The following is a 19000-nucleotide window of genomic DNA, read 5'->3' as shown; positions in this document are numbered from 1 at the left end:
TGGTTTCAGTTGCACATAAACTAGGATCAACACCAATATAGGCAACTATGCTTTTAAATACTCCAGTAAATGTAAACTCTGACCTTCATATACAGAAGGTCAAGCAACTGTTTGACTTTCACATGATACTTGGGAGAAGAAGTCTGAAGGAAGACAGGTGGCTTTGTCACAATGCTCAAATCCGTGCCACTTAGAAATAAAAAAGCAATTCACACTGTATCAGGTTCTGTTCAGTAACACTATATACCATGGCTACCAGACCATACTGGAGAAATAGCTGTATTATTTAGCAAACAGTTCAGCTGGGAACATACACTTTTGTCTATGGTGAGACTTCCCAAGTAAGGCCATTCTTCCTTTCAACTCAAGTCATCTTGGCATGATATTGTGCCTGTTGTCATTGCTGCAGTGTCATGGACAAGCATTTGTATTCCTGGCAGTCTATTAGCACATGAGAATAAAAACTAAAGATGCACCTTCATGATTAAGTTACACCTTCATACTCATCTTTATGTAAAATTTAGAAAGATAAAGGGACACCACTACTCTGTATCTGATAAGTTAGTCTTTCTTGTTGTGGGCATCTCAGTCACAAAATAAGCAAACTTTTATAGGACTAGTTTTCTAGTTTCTGGAGGAGGGTCAGGAGAAAAATAATCACAAAGCCTGGATTTAACAGTATGCACTATTCCGCACTTCAGATTTCAACAGGTCTCCCCTGTGGGGGAAGCACAAAATGTGCTACAGTTGGAACAGCATAACACAAAACTCATAGTAGGAGATACCTGCTTCACAATCCTAGCTGCTGGAATTAGAAGCATGTTTAACAGTAACAAAATGGTTTGATAGGAATATAAGTCCATTACACTGTTCCTATGTGTATTAGAGGACAAAAAGGAAATAAGCAACACTTAACACGGTTATACTGCTTTTCAAGACCTTCAGTAAGGGAAACTGCCCATGTACAGCTGTTCTGGTGCTTAGGAAAACATTTAAAACATTTTTGCAAAGCCGCTTACATCGTGTATAGGCACAAAATGTTATCTTCCTTTTTCACATTTCCCCACAAACACAGAAAAATTCAGTTTCCCAAATAAGCGGTTCTATTATTTTAAGCAGCAGCAAATCTTTTCATCACCCTTCATTTCTTTTTAAGCTTTAGATCTTCCTTGTAAATCTCTTTGAAGCATTCAGATTCTTCTAAGATTTTTTGCACCACAGTACCTTAAATTTGACAGCATTTCCAGCAAATTCTTATGCAGACCAAATAGAACAGTTTTGAACCACACTGATGTCAATGAGGCATTTCTTTTCATGTATTAACATGACATGGTTGACTCACCTTGAGATTCAAGTGACCCAGATCTTTCCCAAGAAAGAACTTACTAACTCTTCAACTTCTACAGGTGCTACTTTAATACAGCCAAAGTGCAACGCAAACCAACACTGTACTTGGTCCTGCTGAACTACAGCCTTCCCATTAATTACTTCAGGTGCTCAAGGTTTCATTTTAGTCTTAGCTTCTGAAGCAGCAACACACCATTCTTCTCCCATGATTTAATTTATAATTTAATCAGAATATTTTCACTAATAACTCGAAGTAGGATGCATCTTTTTAGAAAATGATATATTATCTCAAAAGATAGCCAGTTAAACCATGCCAGAAGTTTTACTGATGTCAGAATTTATCACGTTTACTACTTTTTCCTACCACAAGAACCATCAGCACTTTAGAAAGAAGCTTTTTGACAAAACTGTTAACAACTATGACGGCTATTATTTGGTTTCTTTATCACTTTCAAGGAGCTACAAAAAGATCGTACAATCCTTCCCTGTAATTGTTAAACCTGGATCCTCCTTTCCTGCCTTGCTCATACATATGCCACTTTTAAAAGATAGTGTTTACCCATCTGCAATTATCTGAAACTTCAAAAGGGCAACTGTAATGACTCTTCAATTGCCTTAACTAAGGTCTTTGCACATGAAAACATAAAATGCATTAGAATCAGCTTATTTCAAGACACCTCAGAAGACAACATGATCTTTGCCTATCCTTGCCTGCAGTTCATTTTGCTCCTGGCTTCTAAGAGACTCCATTTCCACCATATCCACCATAGTTGTTCTACGGCTCTAAGCCTAAGATTTAGTTGATGTCATACAATAAACAGAATCATAGAAATAGCACAATGGTGTTTTCCCTACTATTTCTCATATAACCTAGCATTATTCCACTTTCTTCAAAGATGACAGTTCTTAGAGAGAATTTTCATTAAGGTGACTATGATGACAGTGGCCTTTTCTATGCAATTTCAGGTAATTAAGTTTCCAAAAAGAAATATCATTTAAGTTATCCAGTGTATAATCAAGATTCACAAAAAAAAAAAGGAAAATAATCCATTCCTACACCGTAAGTTCAACTAGACTTTTAATGTCTCAGTGTTCAATTACTTACAAACCTGAAAAATACAGTATACCTACCTGCTCATTTTCTTCATGTAAAGAGATTTTAGTGACTGTTCTTGGCAATACGCAACTTGTCCCTAGCTAGGTTAATCTCTTATCTGCTCATTTTCTACTTTGAGAGAACACAACATGACTCTTGGATTTCCTCTACAGTTTCCTTTAAAGCATTTCTGATGCATTTTATATTAGCTTCAGTATGACAAATGTCAAAAAAACTAGAATAAGCACAAGCACTTTTTTGTTTTACCTGCACAAACTCACTAGCATATCACACACTTGCTTATGTCCTGCAGCTAAGCTAACTTTCTTACACAGTCCAAACAGCATCTAACAGAGGTTACTCAATAAAGCATCCTAACAACCTCACATTGCTGGGTAGTACGAGCTCCCACACTTCCCTACAGGCTGCAGCACTAATTCTTTGGCTGGTCTTCCACAGTGGTCTTCCTGAGCTCTACTGCCATTTCTTAAAAATGGGTCATCACAGCACACTACTTTCATTTATGACTGAGAAACACACACTTCTTCCAATGCTCAGGACTGAGGGCACACTTGAAAGAAAGTTCACCCCCTTGGGGACAAATCACAGGTCTAATGCAAAAAAATTCAAGCAATGGTGTAACTAACTTGAGCAGGGAGATTACAACTTAGTACACATTAACATGCATTTCCCTGCTCAATTTTTTCACCACTCTCTAGTAACAACTGGATTCATGTTAAAAAAATATACATAAATGTATTTTTATATTTTCCTTCCAGAACACAGCTGCTTAAGTAGCAGAGAATTTCTTATGAAGAGACTGAGAAGTTTACTATCAGAAAGATTTAACTTCAGATTTCCCAAACTGCTAATGAAGTAATGACTGAAGAGTTGTCAGTATGGATGAGTATAAGCATACTAAACCTGTCATCAAAGTTCCAAATTCAGAACATAAATCCAATTTAATGGTCACTTAAGGGTACATTTGACAACCAAGTTTATAAATTTTTGACTAAGCAAAATGCACACATCTGTTATTAAACATTCCAATAATTAAATCCCCTATTACTATCGATCTTAATAATTCAAGTTTTCTATGGAAATAAATATTTTATAAAATGAAGGAAGTGTAGAGAACAATGTCGAGCTAATAGTCACAAAAGGAAAAATAAACCAAAGATTTCTTTATCATACCTCTACACTTGGGCTAAGGCTGCTCTGCAATGTTTCTGATGTCACTGTTGTGCTTGGAAGGCTGGAGAAGTCCCAGGTATTCACAGGCTGTATTGGTTCAGACGGCTGAGAGTGATCAATACATTTTGGATTGTCCAATAAGGTCACTTCATAAAATTCTTGAATATCTAAGGATGTCCAAAAAAAGAAGTTAGGCTTCATAGTTACTGTAACATTCTGATTTTAACGATATCTTCCCCCTACAAAACAAATTAGATACCTAACACTTTATCTACCTATTACAGATGAAGCTGTATCACCAAGATCATTTGAACTTCCTTACAGGATACACAACTCATTCTTTATGCCCTGTATCTCAGAGCCAGTATGTCCCCACTTACTTTGGGCTTCTGCTACCGACCCAAATAGCATGATCTGCAGCAGGAACAGCAGAAGCATATGGAGTAACTGCAGTAGAACACTGGAAAGGATGGGTTGTCTATACTTCAAGTTATGGTATGTGTAATTTCATTTAATGTAGCTTTTGGTTATCTGAAATCTACTGTTCAAGGGCAGTATAAGAAGGTCTTTTTTTCAGTATATGTTTTAATTAAATGACCACAGAAATAAAAGTGATCATTTTATATGCATATACTGATGACATCAGCAAGACAGAAGTTGCAAGAAATTAGGAAAAGGGAGAGTGATCAGGACGTATCATCATCTGCTTTTTCAGTCTAAGTAACATAACTTGGATGAAACTTTCAACAGTATGAATTATAAGTCACACTTATGAATCAATAAACACTTTTATTTTCTTTTTTTTAAAACCCTGAAGACTCAACTGGAAACTTTAATAGAATAAATATCTGGCTGCATTAGGGTTTTTTACTGACATCCTATCCACTACATGAAGCACCAATAAAAATAACACAATCTAAAGCAGCATCAAAGTATTTCTATGAAGTATAAAATATGAAATTTGCTACTACAACTATAAACACATCCATCAATGCTCAAATTAAAAAAGATAAAATTAAGACATCTGAAAAGTTACAGGCTAAGGAAAGAGCAGACAAAGAAGAAGCTGTCTGGTAAAGATTTTAATCTCTTCCATGAGGTATAAATCTGCTAAAGAAGAGTTGTAAATTACACCAACTTCACAGAAGACAAATATACAGATACAGTTGCTCCAAGAAGTAAATAGGATCCAGGCACAAATAAGAAGGATGCTGATCTGCAGAATCTTGTAGTTTTCAACAGCTGTTCGGGGTCGCTAGCAGAGACACAGCAATTAACCTTATAGACCTGCACCACAAAAGATAGACAATGCACATAAAAGAAGCCTTACTGTTGCTGGTAGTCCAGTCTTAGATTTTTTATATATATATATATATATATATACACACACACACACACACACATTGCACTCCTGTTCTCTACTAGTCCAGAAAACTGCAATTCTCAAATTCCATTTGTATCTTTTATCTGAGCAAGAGTCAAATTCCTATCAACTGCTTACATTAATTTTTAAAGTTATGCTTGCTCTTAGCACTGCTGATTGGAAGAAGTAGCAGTGTGGGTTGCTGAAGATGTTAAGTGACCTAGATATACAGGAGCAAAGCAGCCTAAGAGATACAAATTGTGTTTAAACCCATCTTTCACATAAGCTCCCTCAGTTGCAAATTTGTCTTGTAGCTGCATTAACAGTAATACATCAATCAAGCACACTAAGGTCCTTCCTCCCCCCCCAATAAGAGTACTTTGTATATTAAAATATGCAGTGGTTTAAGTTGATTCTATAGCTGCAATCCCCAGCAACCACGCCAGGAAGATCACTACATTATTTATGGGAAGGGGCTATTTGTGCAACTGTTTTGCAACAGAAATCTAGGGCACGAATTCTCAATTCTGCTACTGTTCTTTTAAGTCCCTGCCAGCGGAGGTAGCCATTTATTCATACTGCAGAATGACTTGTTTCAAAAAGCACATTATTTCCCAAACATCTTCTCCACTTCTCTATGAAAAACACCACAATAGGCTTATTACTGAAAGATGTCAGAAATATATACGCTACTTATTATGGGGATTAGTTTCTGTTTATCCTGAACTTGCTCCAAAATCCCTTAAGTTTCCAGGAACTTAGTGTCAATATAATAATACGTACTTTTTTTGTTTTAACCTTTATCTATATTTTTGCTATTCAGAATGCAAACATTAAGTACTTAGGAGTGTAGGCAAGCACTCTATGCACCCTGTGCATTAGGCCCACAGAGAATGAGTGCTAGACACTTCGGATTTTTTTAAAGACAGGAATTCAGGCCATACCTCATTCAACCTAAAATATTTCTTCTTCTAGTCTACTGCTATGTATCAGCTCACAAAAATATTTAATCACATGAGCAAACTTAAATATCTACTTAAGTCATATTAATCAGTGGATGCATTATTAGCATATGAAAAGTTCTAATATTTTCCTAATTCTTACAAGTAGCAGGTAGTAAAATACTAGGGTTTTTTGTTGGGTTTTTTTAGTTATACTTGTGGTTAGATTCCCTCTTAAAGCTAGATGTGCTTTTTTTGTTCTTGTTGTTTTTTTAAACGTTCCAGCCCCTTCCTCCCACATTAATTCCAAGACATATTACATCTCAAACTAAGTTACAGAAAAATAATTCAAATCAGACATCACACAAGAGTAAAAGAAAACACAGATGGGGAACATTTCTGACTAGAGGGGAAACACTAGAACAGCTGACTGACACTGTAAAAAATAGGGGAAAAGTTTCAGGAAAACCAAATTGACAAAAAGTGATTTATGACAGGCAACACAGAAAATCATCCTGGAATTATATCAGCTTACAAGTAAAACTACATTAAGCGACCAAATCAGCAATATGTGTGATGGCAACAAGAATAAAAGTCTATACGAAGCAAGTGACAGGCCACCAGTTCTGAAAAGGAGAACTCTTATGAAACAGGAAAATTTTCTTCTTAACTTATTAGTAATGTGAAAAGCTAAGCAGTGGTGACAAACACGGTACTTTTTTTTCCAGTATTCCTTACAGTAGAAGTTGACCAACTGAAAGCAGTTTGCTGGTGTACTCCCTGCTCCTTCCCGCCTCATATTCTCCACTCATCTTAGTTTTGTTTTTTGAATAGGTTCATTCACCAGTAATGTGATATACACTAGAAGCTAGAACTGCTCACTATTAAAGCAAACAATAAAGTTACCTACGAAATATAATTTCAAACCCAAATCGACTTCACCAGGGAAGTAAAACACAGTAATTGAAAGATCAGCAGAACTGCAGAAGCAAACAAATTCTTACAACATCTCGTAAATTAAAAGTATTTGATGGCACTTCAAGAGCCCACAACAATTCTGTCTAGAGGATCTGTCTCTGAGGACAAGGATTCCAACTGCAACATGACACCATTCCTTCAGATAGATTTCTTGCCTGCTCCTTAATAATCAGACACAAGGCCTCTGCTTGCCATTTCTACTTGTATGTGGAGTGCCTGATACTTTTTGCTATGTATTCGTAAAGTGCACTTGTAATCAAGGGTAACTTAACATCAGCATGTTCTAAAAAAAATCTCACTGTCAAGGCAAGCTCTCTACATGCACCTTTCTTATAGACAGGAATATGAAATTTTAGTATAATCAGCCAGTAATATAAAGCTGAGCAGAATTCTTCTCTGTATTCACTTACGCAGGAACCTTTTGATGATAGTAACTTTGCAAGTCAAAGATCACATACCTATATTTGCATTTTCTTAAGGGAATTGTGTAAACCTGTGAACAAGGTGTTGCCATTGCTTATAACAGACCACAAGCCCCACGCTAAGATAATAACCAGGCATATGGACTTGTTCTGGCCTACCTGGAGCTTTGTTTTAGCTTGTCCAACTTTAACAACAATTATCTAAAGACCAGGTGACTTATCTAATCTGAATAGCTTTCACTTAGCTTCAGATGATTGTGTGATATAACACGTATTTTAATAAATATATATAAAATACACACAACTTACACATTAGTAAATAATACTTAAATATTTAAGTACATAAATTTGCATATAAATGTTCTCTATATTCCACATATACTTGTATGTAAAACCAATAGGGTTTATGTCACTCAATTGTCCAAAGCCAAGTGAAAAGCTATACTTAGGTATACGCACACACACAGATTATACATAAAAATAAGAGTATGCGTGTATTTCTGTAGCTAATAGGCATCATAACAAGTAGTTAATCTGTAGAGAAAGAGTTACCTCTGACCCCAGAACAAAAAGCTGCACAGAGGAGCCCAAGCATAAAATGACAGCAGAGGCCTTGAAAATAAAGGCACAGGTTGATATCGGAGACCTCAAGGCTAAAAGCAACTCCCCAACTGCTAATTACTGGTCAAAAGAGATCAACCTTGTGAACTTGGCAAGAACAGTTTAAGGGATAACAGAATAAAGAACAAGCATCCAGCATATGTAAAACAGATTGTATATGTAAGAAATTCAAATGTAATATGGAACTGCAAAGTACTTGTCCTGGGTTCAGCAGCAGCAGTCATTTTTCCTCCTTCTTAGTAGCTGTTGCAGCACTGTGTTTTTGACTTGCAGCCTGGGAACAGAGCTGATAACACAGATGTTTAGACTGACCAAGGACTTTGTGAGTCTCATGCTCTACCGACTGAGGAGGAGAAGAAGCCGGGAGGAAGCAGGGACAGGACACCTGACCCAAACTAACCAAAGAGGTATTCCATACCACAGCACATCATGCCCAGGAGGTAGAACTGAGAGTTCCCGGAAGGGCTAGAATGCTGCGGGGTGGGGGTGAGGTACCGGTTGGTGAGCGGTTGTATTCTCTTCCTTGTTATTTCCTTTATCATTATTACTATTAGTGGTAGCAGTAGTGATTTGTGTTATACCTTAGTTATTAAACTGTTCTTATCTCAACCCGTGGGAGTTGCATTCTTTTGATTCTCCTCCCCGTCCCTCCAGAAGCGGAGAGAAGAAAGGTGGGGGGGGGAAGTGGACTTCGTGGTTCTGATTTACAGCCTGGGCTTAAACCACGACAGTACTGAAGAAAGAACAAAGCACAGAGCATATTAGCAGTCAAAAATAACCTCAAGAAAACACAACAGTGAGAAGAAACGATCAATACCATACAACTCCATGGGAAGCATCCCCTGTATTACTCAGTCTTCCATTCCCTGTTCTTCTCTGCCCATATTTTAGTATGCTCTGGCTTTCTAACAGTTATTAAGCAACTCACTGCATTTTTTTATGTGATATTGTTATTTAGGTAGCTGATGCTGGACTTTTAATATTATGGTATAGAAGAAATCACTAAAATTTCATGGGAATTTACTACTTATCTCGTGGAAGGAGGTTGTAGCAAAGGGGTGTCAGTCTCCCAAGTAACAAGTGACAGGACAAGGAAATTGCCTCAAGTTGTGCCAAGGGAGGTTTAGATTGGACATTAAGAAAAATTTCTTCTCCATATCCATTTAACACTAGTAAACCAAAATTTAAAGTATATGATCAATCATAATATGATCAACAAAAAATACACAAAGAAAAGCTTCATATCTATTTACCAAACAACGACCAGAGTCAACAAAGTATTCTCTCTGTGTATTCATCGGTTGCCTTGTGTCATGGTTTGTGCATCTGGACAAAAATAGATGTTTGTGTTCATACTATGAAAAGTGAAAACCAACCTCATCACAACCCATGTAAAGCCCCTTTCAAGGTTTGTTGTCTTATTTTGGTTTGGGGTTTTGTTGTTTAAGGCTTTTTTTCTTCTTTAAAAACAGACTACTGCTGTGTACAATAAAGACTTCTTATAAATGAAAGTTACAAGTTGCAGCGCAGCTTTCTCACCATGTAAGTTCTATTCTATGAGACCCTTAGCTACAAGCTACAGCATCCAATTACTCATCTTCAGCCCTTCCACTTTCTTCAGCAACCTGTGTCCCACACTTTGAACCTCCCTTCAGCATACGCTTCGTTAAACTCAAATTCCAGGAGATACTATTTTCCACTTCTAACACAAACACTCCTTAGTTTGCACTCAACTGAAACTGCCCTCATCTAACCTCAGATCTAGTTGCTTGGTTTTATTCCTATAGCTGCTTTCTGCAGTCAGACGTTCAACTCCTTGCCAGTTTGTCCACTTATGCTTTCCAAACTGTTCATTCATATTTTCCTGATTGCTTACTAATCATCTTGCCTTATCTTCACATTGCCTCTTTCCAGTTTTCCTCCAGAAACCTACAGGGTCTTGTTTACATTCAGAACTAAGGTAGGGAACAAAATAAATCAATCAATCAATCAATCAAAGTTGTCATCACACAGCCAAAAACTGACATAGTAATCTTCCGCTTGTCCAGACTCTTTTCAGTTTAATACCACCTCATGCTCTCTTAGTCATCAACCTAAGCCTAAAAACAAACAAAAAACCTCACTGAAACTACAAATGAATTCTCAGTTATCTCACTCCCTACAAATACCTCAACCCCAGTTGCATATTAGCCACTAGCATAACATACTATTTTTCTTCAAAGGGTGTATTTACTATTGCATTTAGTTGGATCAAAAAAAACCTGTCAGGAACAAGTGAAATTTTACTGTTAAGTCTTATTTGTAGGATGTGCCCTAAATAGTGTCCATACAGGACCTAATAATAACAAAGAAACTATTTTTGGGATGAGTTCACTCAAAATTCCAAGGAGAGCTTTCACACAGGTACTGTGTGCTGCTTCTAAGCTCTGCTTAGAAGAAACTAATGCTTGTGCTGTGTCCTCTACCAACAATAAGCTCCAAGGCTCCAAGGTAATTATCTGACATTGTTAGCAATACAAGGATGGGTAGCACCACATCTCCACTAGTAGCAACACTTGCACATTTCCTGCATCTCAATTCTAAACATGTTTCTGAAAACAGGACTTAAATTTGCAATGCTGTCACAGTTTCTCTACATGTTTTCCTTACTGCACCTCTGTCTTAGGCCAACCTTTTAATTTCAAGCCAAAATAACTCAGCTTTTATGAGGACTTGGCTGGGAAGATAATTCACACACAAGATTTCTATGAAAGCTTTACCAAAGAGCTCTAGAGCTGCCCCTAATTTGAAGAACGAACATGAAGCTAAGGAGGTTATTCTAGTGTCAGTTCTACACCTCTTGTGGTCTCTTAACACTCTTGCAAATTTGGCCTAGTTATAACTCAGGAAGCCATCTGTGCAAGGAGACTAGTCAGCTGCTAGAGTTCAGTTTCTCTTAAGAGTCACACCACCTGCACTAAGACAAGCACCATCCTGCAAAATACAGGCAACCAGATGCACAGGAGGCACATGGCATTTCAGCTGCAGAGCTAAACAAGATGTTCTGCCCTTGCTGCTGGGGTCACCATGGAAGCAGGCCTAAGATTAAGGCCAAATATCCCGTCTCATGCTTTCCCCCTTTCCTTTATACTGTACCCAGGTACTGAAGTAAACGTTGAAGGAAATGAGGAGAAAAGCCAGATACCCAGCATGGGAGGAGAGAGACATCAGAACTAGGGAAAAACACAGGTAAAAGAACATAGGAAATAAAGTGAAGCAAGAACAGGATAGAAGATAAACTTTCCGCAGAACCTGGAAACTATACCAATTATTCCAATTTCAACTTTCTTTTCAGCCCCTGGTGAACAGCAGATTTATTGACAAAGTTTTCTTGTCAGTAGTCCTTTTTAATGGTGACTCTGTGAAGAGAATACTGCAACTGATAAATTCTACAATGCAGCTATTCAACACTGGATACACAGTCAGGATAATGACCACAAGGATAATCTTTTGCCACAATACTATTTATCTGCATACCAGTAGCTACTCAACTTACACTGGACTTACTTGCTATTTTAGGCTACCAGAAGCAGCACCTAATCCCAAAAATTCAGTACATAGCACTGTCACACACAGATGTAATACAGCATGAAAAACACCTTAAAGAGCAAGTACACAACAACCCCAAAACTCCCCACACTACGGAATTGCACTACTTGCATACAAAACAACAGGTAGTTCTTTAAACAGGAGGAGCAATGAGAAGGGGAAGACGTAAAGTTCTTGCAAAAACTGGGACATTTTGAAGCAGTGACAAACTGCACAACAGAAGCATGCTAACAAAGACTGAGTTAACACTCCAGTCATCTGGACACTAAACAAAAAATTTTATCCTTCCTCCATCCGGATAAAGGAAAATACATGAAGTACTCAACTAACTTTGACAATACAACCCTAGGTCAAGTCTTTCTGAAACTGACCCACCTTTGCACAAGTTTCAAGAGACCACAGTAAGCATAACCACAGTCTATCATTAGAAAACTTGTCTGAAAAGCAAACACCTCGAAGTTGCAAGAATTATATTCTATGGATGTGTTAGTCTCAAACGAGCAAAGATGTTGTATTACAGAAGATGCAGTCTGGAGAAGAATACACAAAAATGCAGTAAGGGTAGGATTTCAAAGTGAAAATACCCTGTCTAGCATCTGCAATAGTTCCAGTAATATCCAATGTAACAGAAGACGCAACTCTCTCTAACCTTTAATAATAAAACAAAAAAAGTAGTAATAAAAAAACCCCACCCAACAATACCAAGAATTTTTAGATTCTTAATGTAAATATTTTTCAACTGAGTATGAAGGAACTTGTAGTGGGGCCTCAGTGACACTTAGAAATGGGAAGCAGTTCACACAGTAGTCTTCCTTGCGTTAACTGAAGAGCAGCCTTACACAATGACACATACCCACAACTAAAATTCTCTACAAGGCCTAGGCTGATTTGACAAGTTAACTGTGTCATCATGCCATATGCTCTATTAACTAACTGTGTCACTGCAAGAAAAGCTGATACTGAAGTTTCACCAAGAGCAAGTACTTTTGGTTTCAGTTATGAAAAGCTTTTGCTTTAACCATGTTTGATTTCAATTTAGCCAGCAAGCACAGAAAGTAGTCCCGTGCCAGCTAATTGACAGAGAGCTAAAAGAACAAGAACATCTACAGAGGTGCCACACACTGCTCAGACAAATGGGGCCCCTTGTCACCTATAGCAGGAATGTGGTCAGTCCATTTTGAGGGGTACCACCTTTAAGAAGTGCTGACACAGCCTGAAATCTATGGTTGTTTTCTGAATTCAGTTCAGAAAGTCAGTGTTAACAGCACTGAGGAAGCTGAAGAGTATGTTTCACATTCTTAGATGTTTCAGCCCAGTCAAACTGTTGATAAATCTGAACAAAGAATTTACTTTAATGCAACCATCAACTTTACATAAATTTCAGAGACCAAACCTCTTTTTCTGGTGTGTAAAAACATCTTAACAGCATTTTTTAAATATTCTGTCCGATTCATAAAGCTCATGAATCCAAACTACGGTTAAAAAACCTTAATGGTTACCAGGGGGGAGCTGTTCTTTGGTTCAGTCAGGATTACTGAAACCACTCCATTTTTTTCTTCAAAATTCCCACACTGGATATTTAGCATTAGGAATAGCCAGTGTGTAAGCACAATTTTCAAGGCAGATCTTTATGCAAAAGGACTCCCAAGTGAAATAAATCAGATTGCTTACATATATGAAATTCAACACATTCAAGCTCCCCTAGTCAAATCTGTCAATTTACACCAAAAAGCCTCTATATGCATAGCTGTAAAATTATAAATAGGAAAAAAAAAATAGAATCATAGATTCAACTAGGTTGGCAAAGACCTCTAAGACCATCAAGTCCAACCTTTACCCCAGAACTGCCAAGTACACCATTAAACCATGTCACTGTGGGCCTCATCTGCATGGTTTTTGAGCACAGGGACAGCAATTCCCTCACCTCCCTGGGAAGCCAGGATATCTGCTTGGTTGGCCTTCCCCCTTCACCCACAAACATTCAACCTTCTCACAATATTAAGTTCCAGGCAGTCAATGCACTCTGACATACAATGCAACCCCACTGCCTCTCTTTCCTTGCTTGCCTATCCTTTCTGAAGAGCCTGTAGCCATCCATTGCAGCACTCCAATACTGCAAATAGTCCCACCACTTAAGACAAGGCAAGAAAGATTAACACAGCCAACTTCACTGCCAGTGAATGTAGAGACTCTTTCAGAATTCCTTTGTTCTGATACCTGTGTAAATGGAGGTTTATTGTCAGGAAAAGGAATATTTTTGAAGTAGTAAACTACCTTATGTTTCCAGCTGTAACTAGTGATAATTTTAGAAGGCTATTTTAATATGGTCAACTGGAGCACTCAACCCAATAAAAACAGACTTGAAGTACACAAAAAAGATTGTGTGTAAACAGAAGCCTGTTCTTTCCCTCAGAAAGGCTAGACTAGAGCACGCACATGCTCCTCTTATATTTTCAAAAAGGTAAATACATCATATCTATACCTTCACAACAACCTGTACCTTCTCAAGAAGGTAAAAGCGCCTAAATTAGAAGCAGAACTTCCCTGCAGAATTACTACCTCACTATTTGAAGACAAATTTGAAATTCTTCATCAAAGTGAAATTAAGTATCTCATGCTTCCATATGTGGATATCTTACTTTGGTGTCTTAACAACTGACTCACCTCTCTTATCATCAGAATATCAGTAACAAGCTATTTGAACTACAACCAAGAAATTATAAGCTAGAAAAGATACCATACAATTCTCAGCCTGTGCAATGGGAAATTTACTTAAAACTGACACTATTTTCAAGCTAATTTTAATTACAGGCCCTTGGTATTCACTTAATTAAAGTCTTAGACATCATTACACTTGTTTGGTTGAAGCAATGGCAATGGTAAATACCATGGGCTTTTTCACAAACTGTTTTAAGAAGCCACATTTGGTTATCAATTTTGTTATTAATATAAAGTTCTTACAGTTATTTCACTTAAGATTGACATCACAGCAGTGATGTCAATTTCAGAACAGTGGTTGTTCACACTGACTGGCTAATGGTCCAATTCAAACCATTTAAAGCCATAATTACATATTTAAGAACCAGGTCAAATTTGTAGATTGTTGAGCTAAAATTTAATTGATAGAATTAAAAAGAGAGGACAATATAAAAGAAAGGGCTCAAATAAAAAAAGGTTACAATTTATTTTTCAGCATCCAAATGCAAATTCAGGGAGAAGTAACCTTTAATTACTTTATGTGTACCTAGATACATGAAATATTGAAAAAATCTGTAGTTTTCAGAAATATTTCATTTCCCCCATTATAAAACAAAAGATATATTTCTGTGCATAAAGTAATGTCTATTTATTGCTTGAAAGAACAGCATTTGATTTCCAAGTTAAAAACTATACTCAAAAGATAAAGATAACATGAAGTTGACAGCAGATCCTGACCGCAGCCTTCACAAACATTCTCACCTATCAATGACAGGCAGGTCTTGGAGATAGTGCAGTAACTTGGGAAAAAAAAAAAAAAAAAAAAAAAAAAAAAACAACCACAAACACCAAAAAACCAAAACAAAACAAAAAAACTAAAAACAAAAAAAAAAAAAAAAACAAGAAAATAAATGGATTCTCTGTCAGTATCATTTTATTTAAAATAAAACAAAACAAAAAAACACAAACAAAAACAAACAAAAAAGAAAACACACACACACCAACCCACAACTATAAGTAGCACACTTTCTGGAAAAAGTATCTATAGGAGAAATAACTTGGTAGTTGAACCTGAAACTTTCTGTCAGAACAGCATCAGGTATTTAAGTTGGGAACAGATCACAACTTCTCTATAAGGCACACTTAATCAGCCACAAAGTAACATGAAATGCAGTATTCAAGGTAAGGCTATCCTGAAGCAAAACAAAATATTTCATTCAGGCTGCACCCAGATCTCACAGAAAGACAACAGGCAGGAACAGGCTCAAGGTCTTTCCAGTAACTGCATCCATCCTCCAGACTGCATCTGTTCCATGGAGTCCCCCAATTCTTTACCCCCATCATGCAATAGTCACAACATAAAAAGATGTTTATAGGAAAACCATAGCCAGGAGCACCCTTCCATAAACAAGAATTTCCCTGACATATTTCCATGGAAAGGAGAAAGACTCAAGCTGTCAGCACAAATTGCTTGGAAAGTAGTAACCTTCTGTGTTACCACCTTTCAGAAAAGCAGTTTGGGAACATATGCATACACTGTGTAACAATTATACACTGAACCAGTAAATGCAAAGTTAATGCAATATTTCCAAAAAGCATGACACCCATTGCACATGCACAAAAACTAGGGTCTTATGATTGCAATGTGCAACATCTAACAAGGCCAGAAAATAGGCCATGTAGCCCACTCAGGGAACAACACATGCTTGTTTTACGCTCTTGCAGAATGAAGTCAACAGACATGAGGCTGCCTGCCATTTTAAGTTTAGTGCTACTAGTAAAACAATGATCTGTATGTGGATGAGAAGAAACTGTCTTGCAGGTTAGAATATCAAAAGCTAATAGATGGGTATCTTATTCAATGAAGGTAAAAAACAGATTACTGCATGTATCTTCAAGAGAGGTTTTTTAAATAATAACAAAAATTAAAAAAAAACTCCACACCACACATGTACACACCCAGAACAAGAAAAATGGTAGTCAACACTGAAGTTTGCCAGGTGAAAATAAAAAGCACAACTGCAGTACATTAAGCTTCTGGTACAAGACTTCAACATTGTGATCACCAATAGGTGAATCCTCTTCATATGTATCGCACAAAGATTGTCTAGCGTTTCATCACGGAGTTGGTTAACGACAACTGAGTACTGAAGAGAAATTCACAAAGCTCCTCTAAGTAAAAGATTCCTGTAACTGACCTAGTTTCACAGCTACCTTTCATAAACATACACGATAAGAAAGACACAGCAAGATTACCATCTTCTGAAAACCTACTTAAGATAAATAAATGTTCCAGAAGAAAACACTCTCATGCAGGGAGGCATGTTTATGTCTTGCCTGTTCTGTGTTTCTATCACAACACAAAAAGATATTTCAAGTCCAGGCTGGACAGAGCCATAGGTGACATGGTCTAGTGCAAGGCACCCCTGTCCATGGACCTAGATGATCTTAGGGTCCTTTCCAACCTTAACTATTCTATGATTCTAGGCTGTGGTTCTATGAAACAAGATACACACTTGTATGACACTAACCACACAGTAAGCCAAGTAACAAATGTAGCTACAATGTTTGTTAATGGTACAATTCAGACACAGGTTACTTTGTTAGAAAACAAGGATGCAGAAATTTACAGATTTTACTCCAAGGTAAACTAACAAAGCCCTTTCATCCATCAGCTGTCATAAAGATAGTAACAATCAAAATCAAGGAGAAAATACAGCTCAGTGCTTTCCTGCAGAAGTTTCCAAATAAAGTTGTATTTATGCTTCCCCCCCAGACATTCATGCATGAAATTAAAAGCTACATATAAGTAGTACAGCAAGACTTGTGGGAAAATTTTAAGTGAAGCACTACGAATTCTCTACAATTAATAGTGTTTTCACTACACTTTAATATGAAGATGGAAAAAAATCATTGTAGTATACCCTGAGGCATTAGAAGTTTCTTCTTAAAGTTAACTTTGCACTTCAGATACATGCTTTATGGCGTTTCTAGAGTTTTTCCATCAGGAACATTTGCCTGAATCCAACTTTACATTAAAACCATTTCAACTCATTAATTAATCTGTTACATACGGGCTGGAAAAAAAAAAAAAAGAAAAAAAAATACTCCTTAGAAAATTTTCAGGCAAACAGGTACGTGGAAAACCGCTTTAAAGTAATCGACAATAAAAAGTCACAGAAGAAAAAACTGCACCAGTTTCAAGCAGTTTGGGCTAGTCAAAAAAACTCGAATAAAGTCGGTATATAACAAGTGCTCTGTAACAGCACGTGTGTTACTATGCTAAACAAAAACACGACAAAAAGCACGTGGCTTCTAACATAAGGGCAAAATACCTTTTCTTTTTCCTTAGCTCTGCAAGTGATAGCATAAACAAGAAACGATCGGCTTAAAAACAAACGGAAAGAAGTCAGCCTTTACCTATCAAAGCCTGGAAAAGGTTACTTTGAAAGATACTGATGACACGCTCTATGGAGTTTCGCAGCTGCCGATCCTCCGCTTGGCTCAGCTTGGAACGGTACTCCTCCAGGAGGCGCAGGGCTCGCTGGGTATCTGCAAGCAGAGACCAGAGACGCGGCTGACCCCGACACACCAGGTAAGAGGACCGGGGATGCATGCGCTCGCAGAGAACGCAACAAGCCTCCGCGGCCGTGACCGCCCCAGCCCAGCCGCTTCTTTGTTCGCAGCTAAGAAAGCGCGGGCGGGACCATGCCCCTCGGCGGACTCGTACCGCCCGCGGACCAGCGGCCGCCCCTCCTCGCCCGTCCCGCAGCTGCCCGGCGCAGCTGTTGTCAGGCATTAGCTCCGGCAGCGGCTCAGCACCTAGCGCTCACCTTGCTTCCTAACAGGCATGGTGCTCCGCCGCTGACCAGGACTCCACCTCACAAACTTTGAGCCCGACCCGAGGCGGCGGGGGCGGCGGCGCGGCTCCCCCTGCCGGCCGGGCGCGGGAGGGGCACAGCGGCCGCGCCGCCTGACCGACCCGCCGACCGACCCAACCGCACGCCCGCCGGCCGGCTGGCAAAGAAACCGAGCAGCTCCGCTCGGGGCTCCTTCCGCCGTGGCACCTCCGCGGGAGCCGGGTCGCGGCGGGCCAGGACCGGCAGGGTACGCCTGAGGCGGTCCCGCCGCCTCCCGCTCGCACTGCTCAGAAATTCCAAACTTTCCAGCCAAAATGGCGGCCTAGAGGCTGTGGGGAACGCGCCCCCCCCCCACGTGACCGGGCCCAGAGGCCGCCCAATCAGGGCTCGGCTCGGGGCCGATACCTAGTAGGAGGAGCGGGGGGAGAGGAGGCAAGGTGAGCGCTCGCCGCCCGCCTTAAAGGGGCCGGCGCCCGGCGGCACAGCCCCGCCCAGGCCCGCGCGAGGGGGTGGTGGTGCACGGGGGCCGTCCCGCCCCCCGGGCCCCCAGGGCGTCTGGCAGCTGCCGCCAAGAGCTGGCGGGCCCGCCCGCCGCCAGAAAGGGAGGCTGGATCCGGTACACGCGCAGGGCTCCCGCGGGTCCGGCTTCCCACTGCGCCCAGCCCTCTGCGGCCGGCGGCGTACTCCCTGCTTCTGTCCCTTCCTCCCGCCGGCGCGGCCGGGCTCGGGCTGATCCGCTCGGCGAACCCCGCCCTCGAGCGTGCCCGGCGATGGGGCCGCTCTCCCGGGCGCACCGGCGGTGATGGGCGGTGTGTGCTGTAGGGGGGCGGGACAGATACAACTGTGCCACCTGGTTACTTGACAGTATCGGTTATCCCCCTTAGACCGCGTTA

General features: G+C 39.5%; 1 protein-coding gene across 5 annotated transcripts in view; it reads right to left on the bottom strand.

The window, feature by feature from the left end:
- Window positions 1-18444, bottom strand: part of DLG1 (discs large MAGUK scaffold protein 1) — a 169935-nt gene extending 151491 nt beyond the window's left edge. For all 5 annotated transcript variants that reach the window (XM_080622304.1, XM_080622306.1, XM_080622305.1 and 2 more), the window contains exons 1-3: window positions 18081-18444; window positions 17668-17799; window positions 3638-3804 (exon numbers count right to left, since the gene is read on the bottom strand). In XM_080622304.1, coding sequence (XP_080478430.1) covers window positions 3638-3804; window positions 17668-17799; window positions 18081-18099 — 318 coding nt within the window. In that variant the 5' untranslated portion in view covers window positions 18100-18444. The remainder of the gene's footprint in view (window positions 1-3637; window positions 3805-17667; window positions 17800-18080) is intronic.
- Window positions 18445-19000: the final 556 nt, after the last annotated feature.

The sequence above is a fragment of the Psittacula echo genome, assembly GCF_963264785.1.
Source record: "Psittacula echo genome assembly, chromosome: 7".
NCBI lineage: Eukaryota > Metazoa > Chordata > Aves > Psittaciformes > Psittacidae > Psittacula > Psittacula echo.
This window is presented reverse-complemented; position numbering and strand designations above follow the sequence as displayed.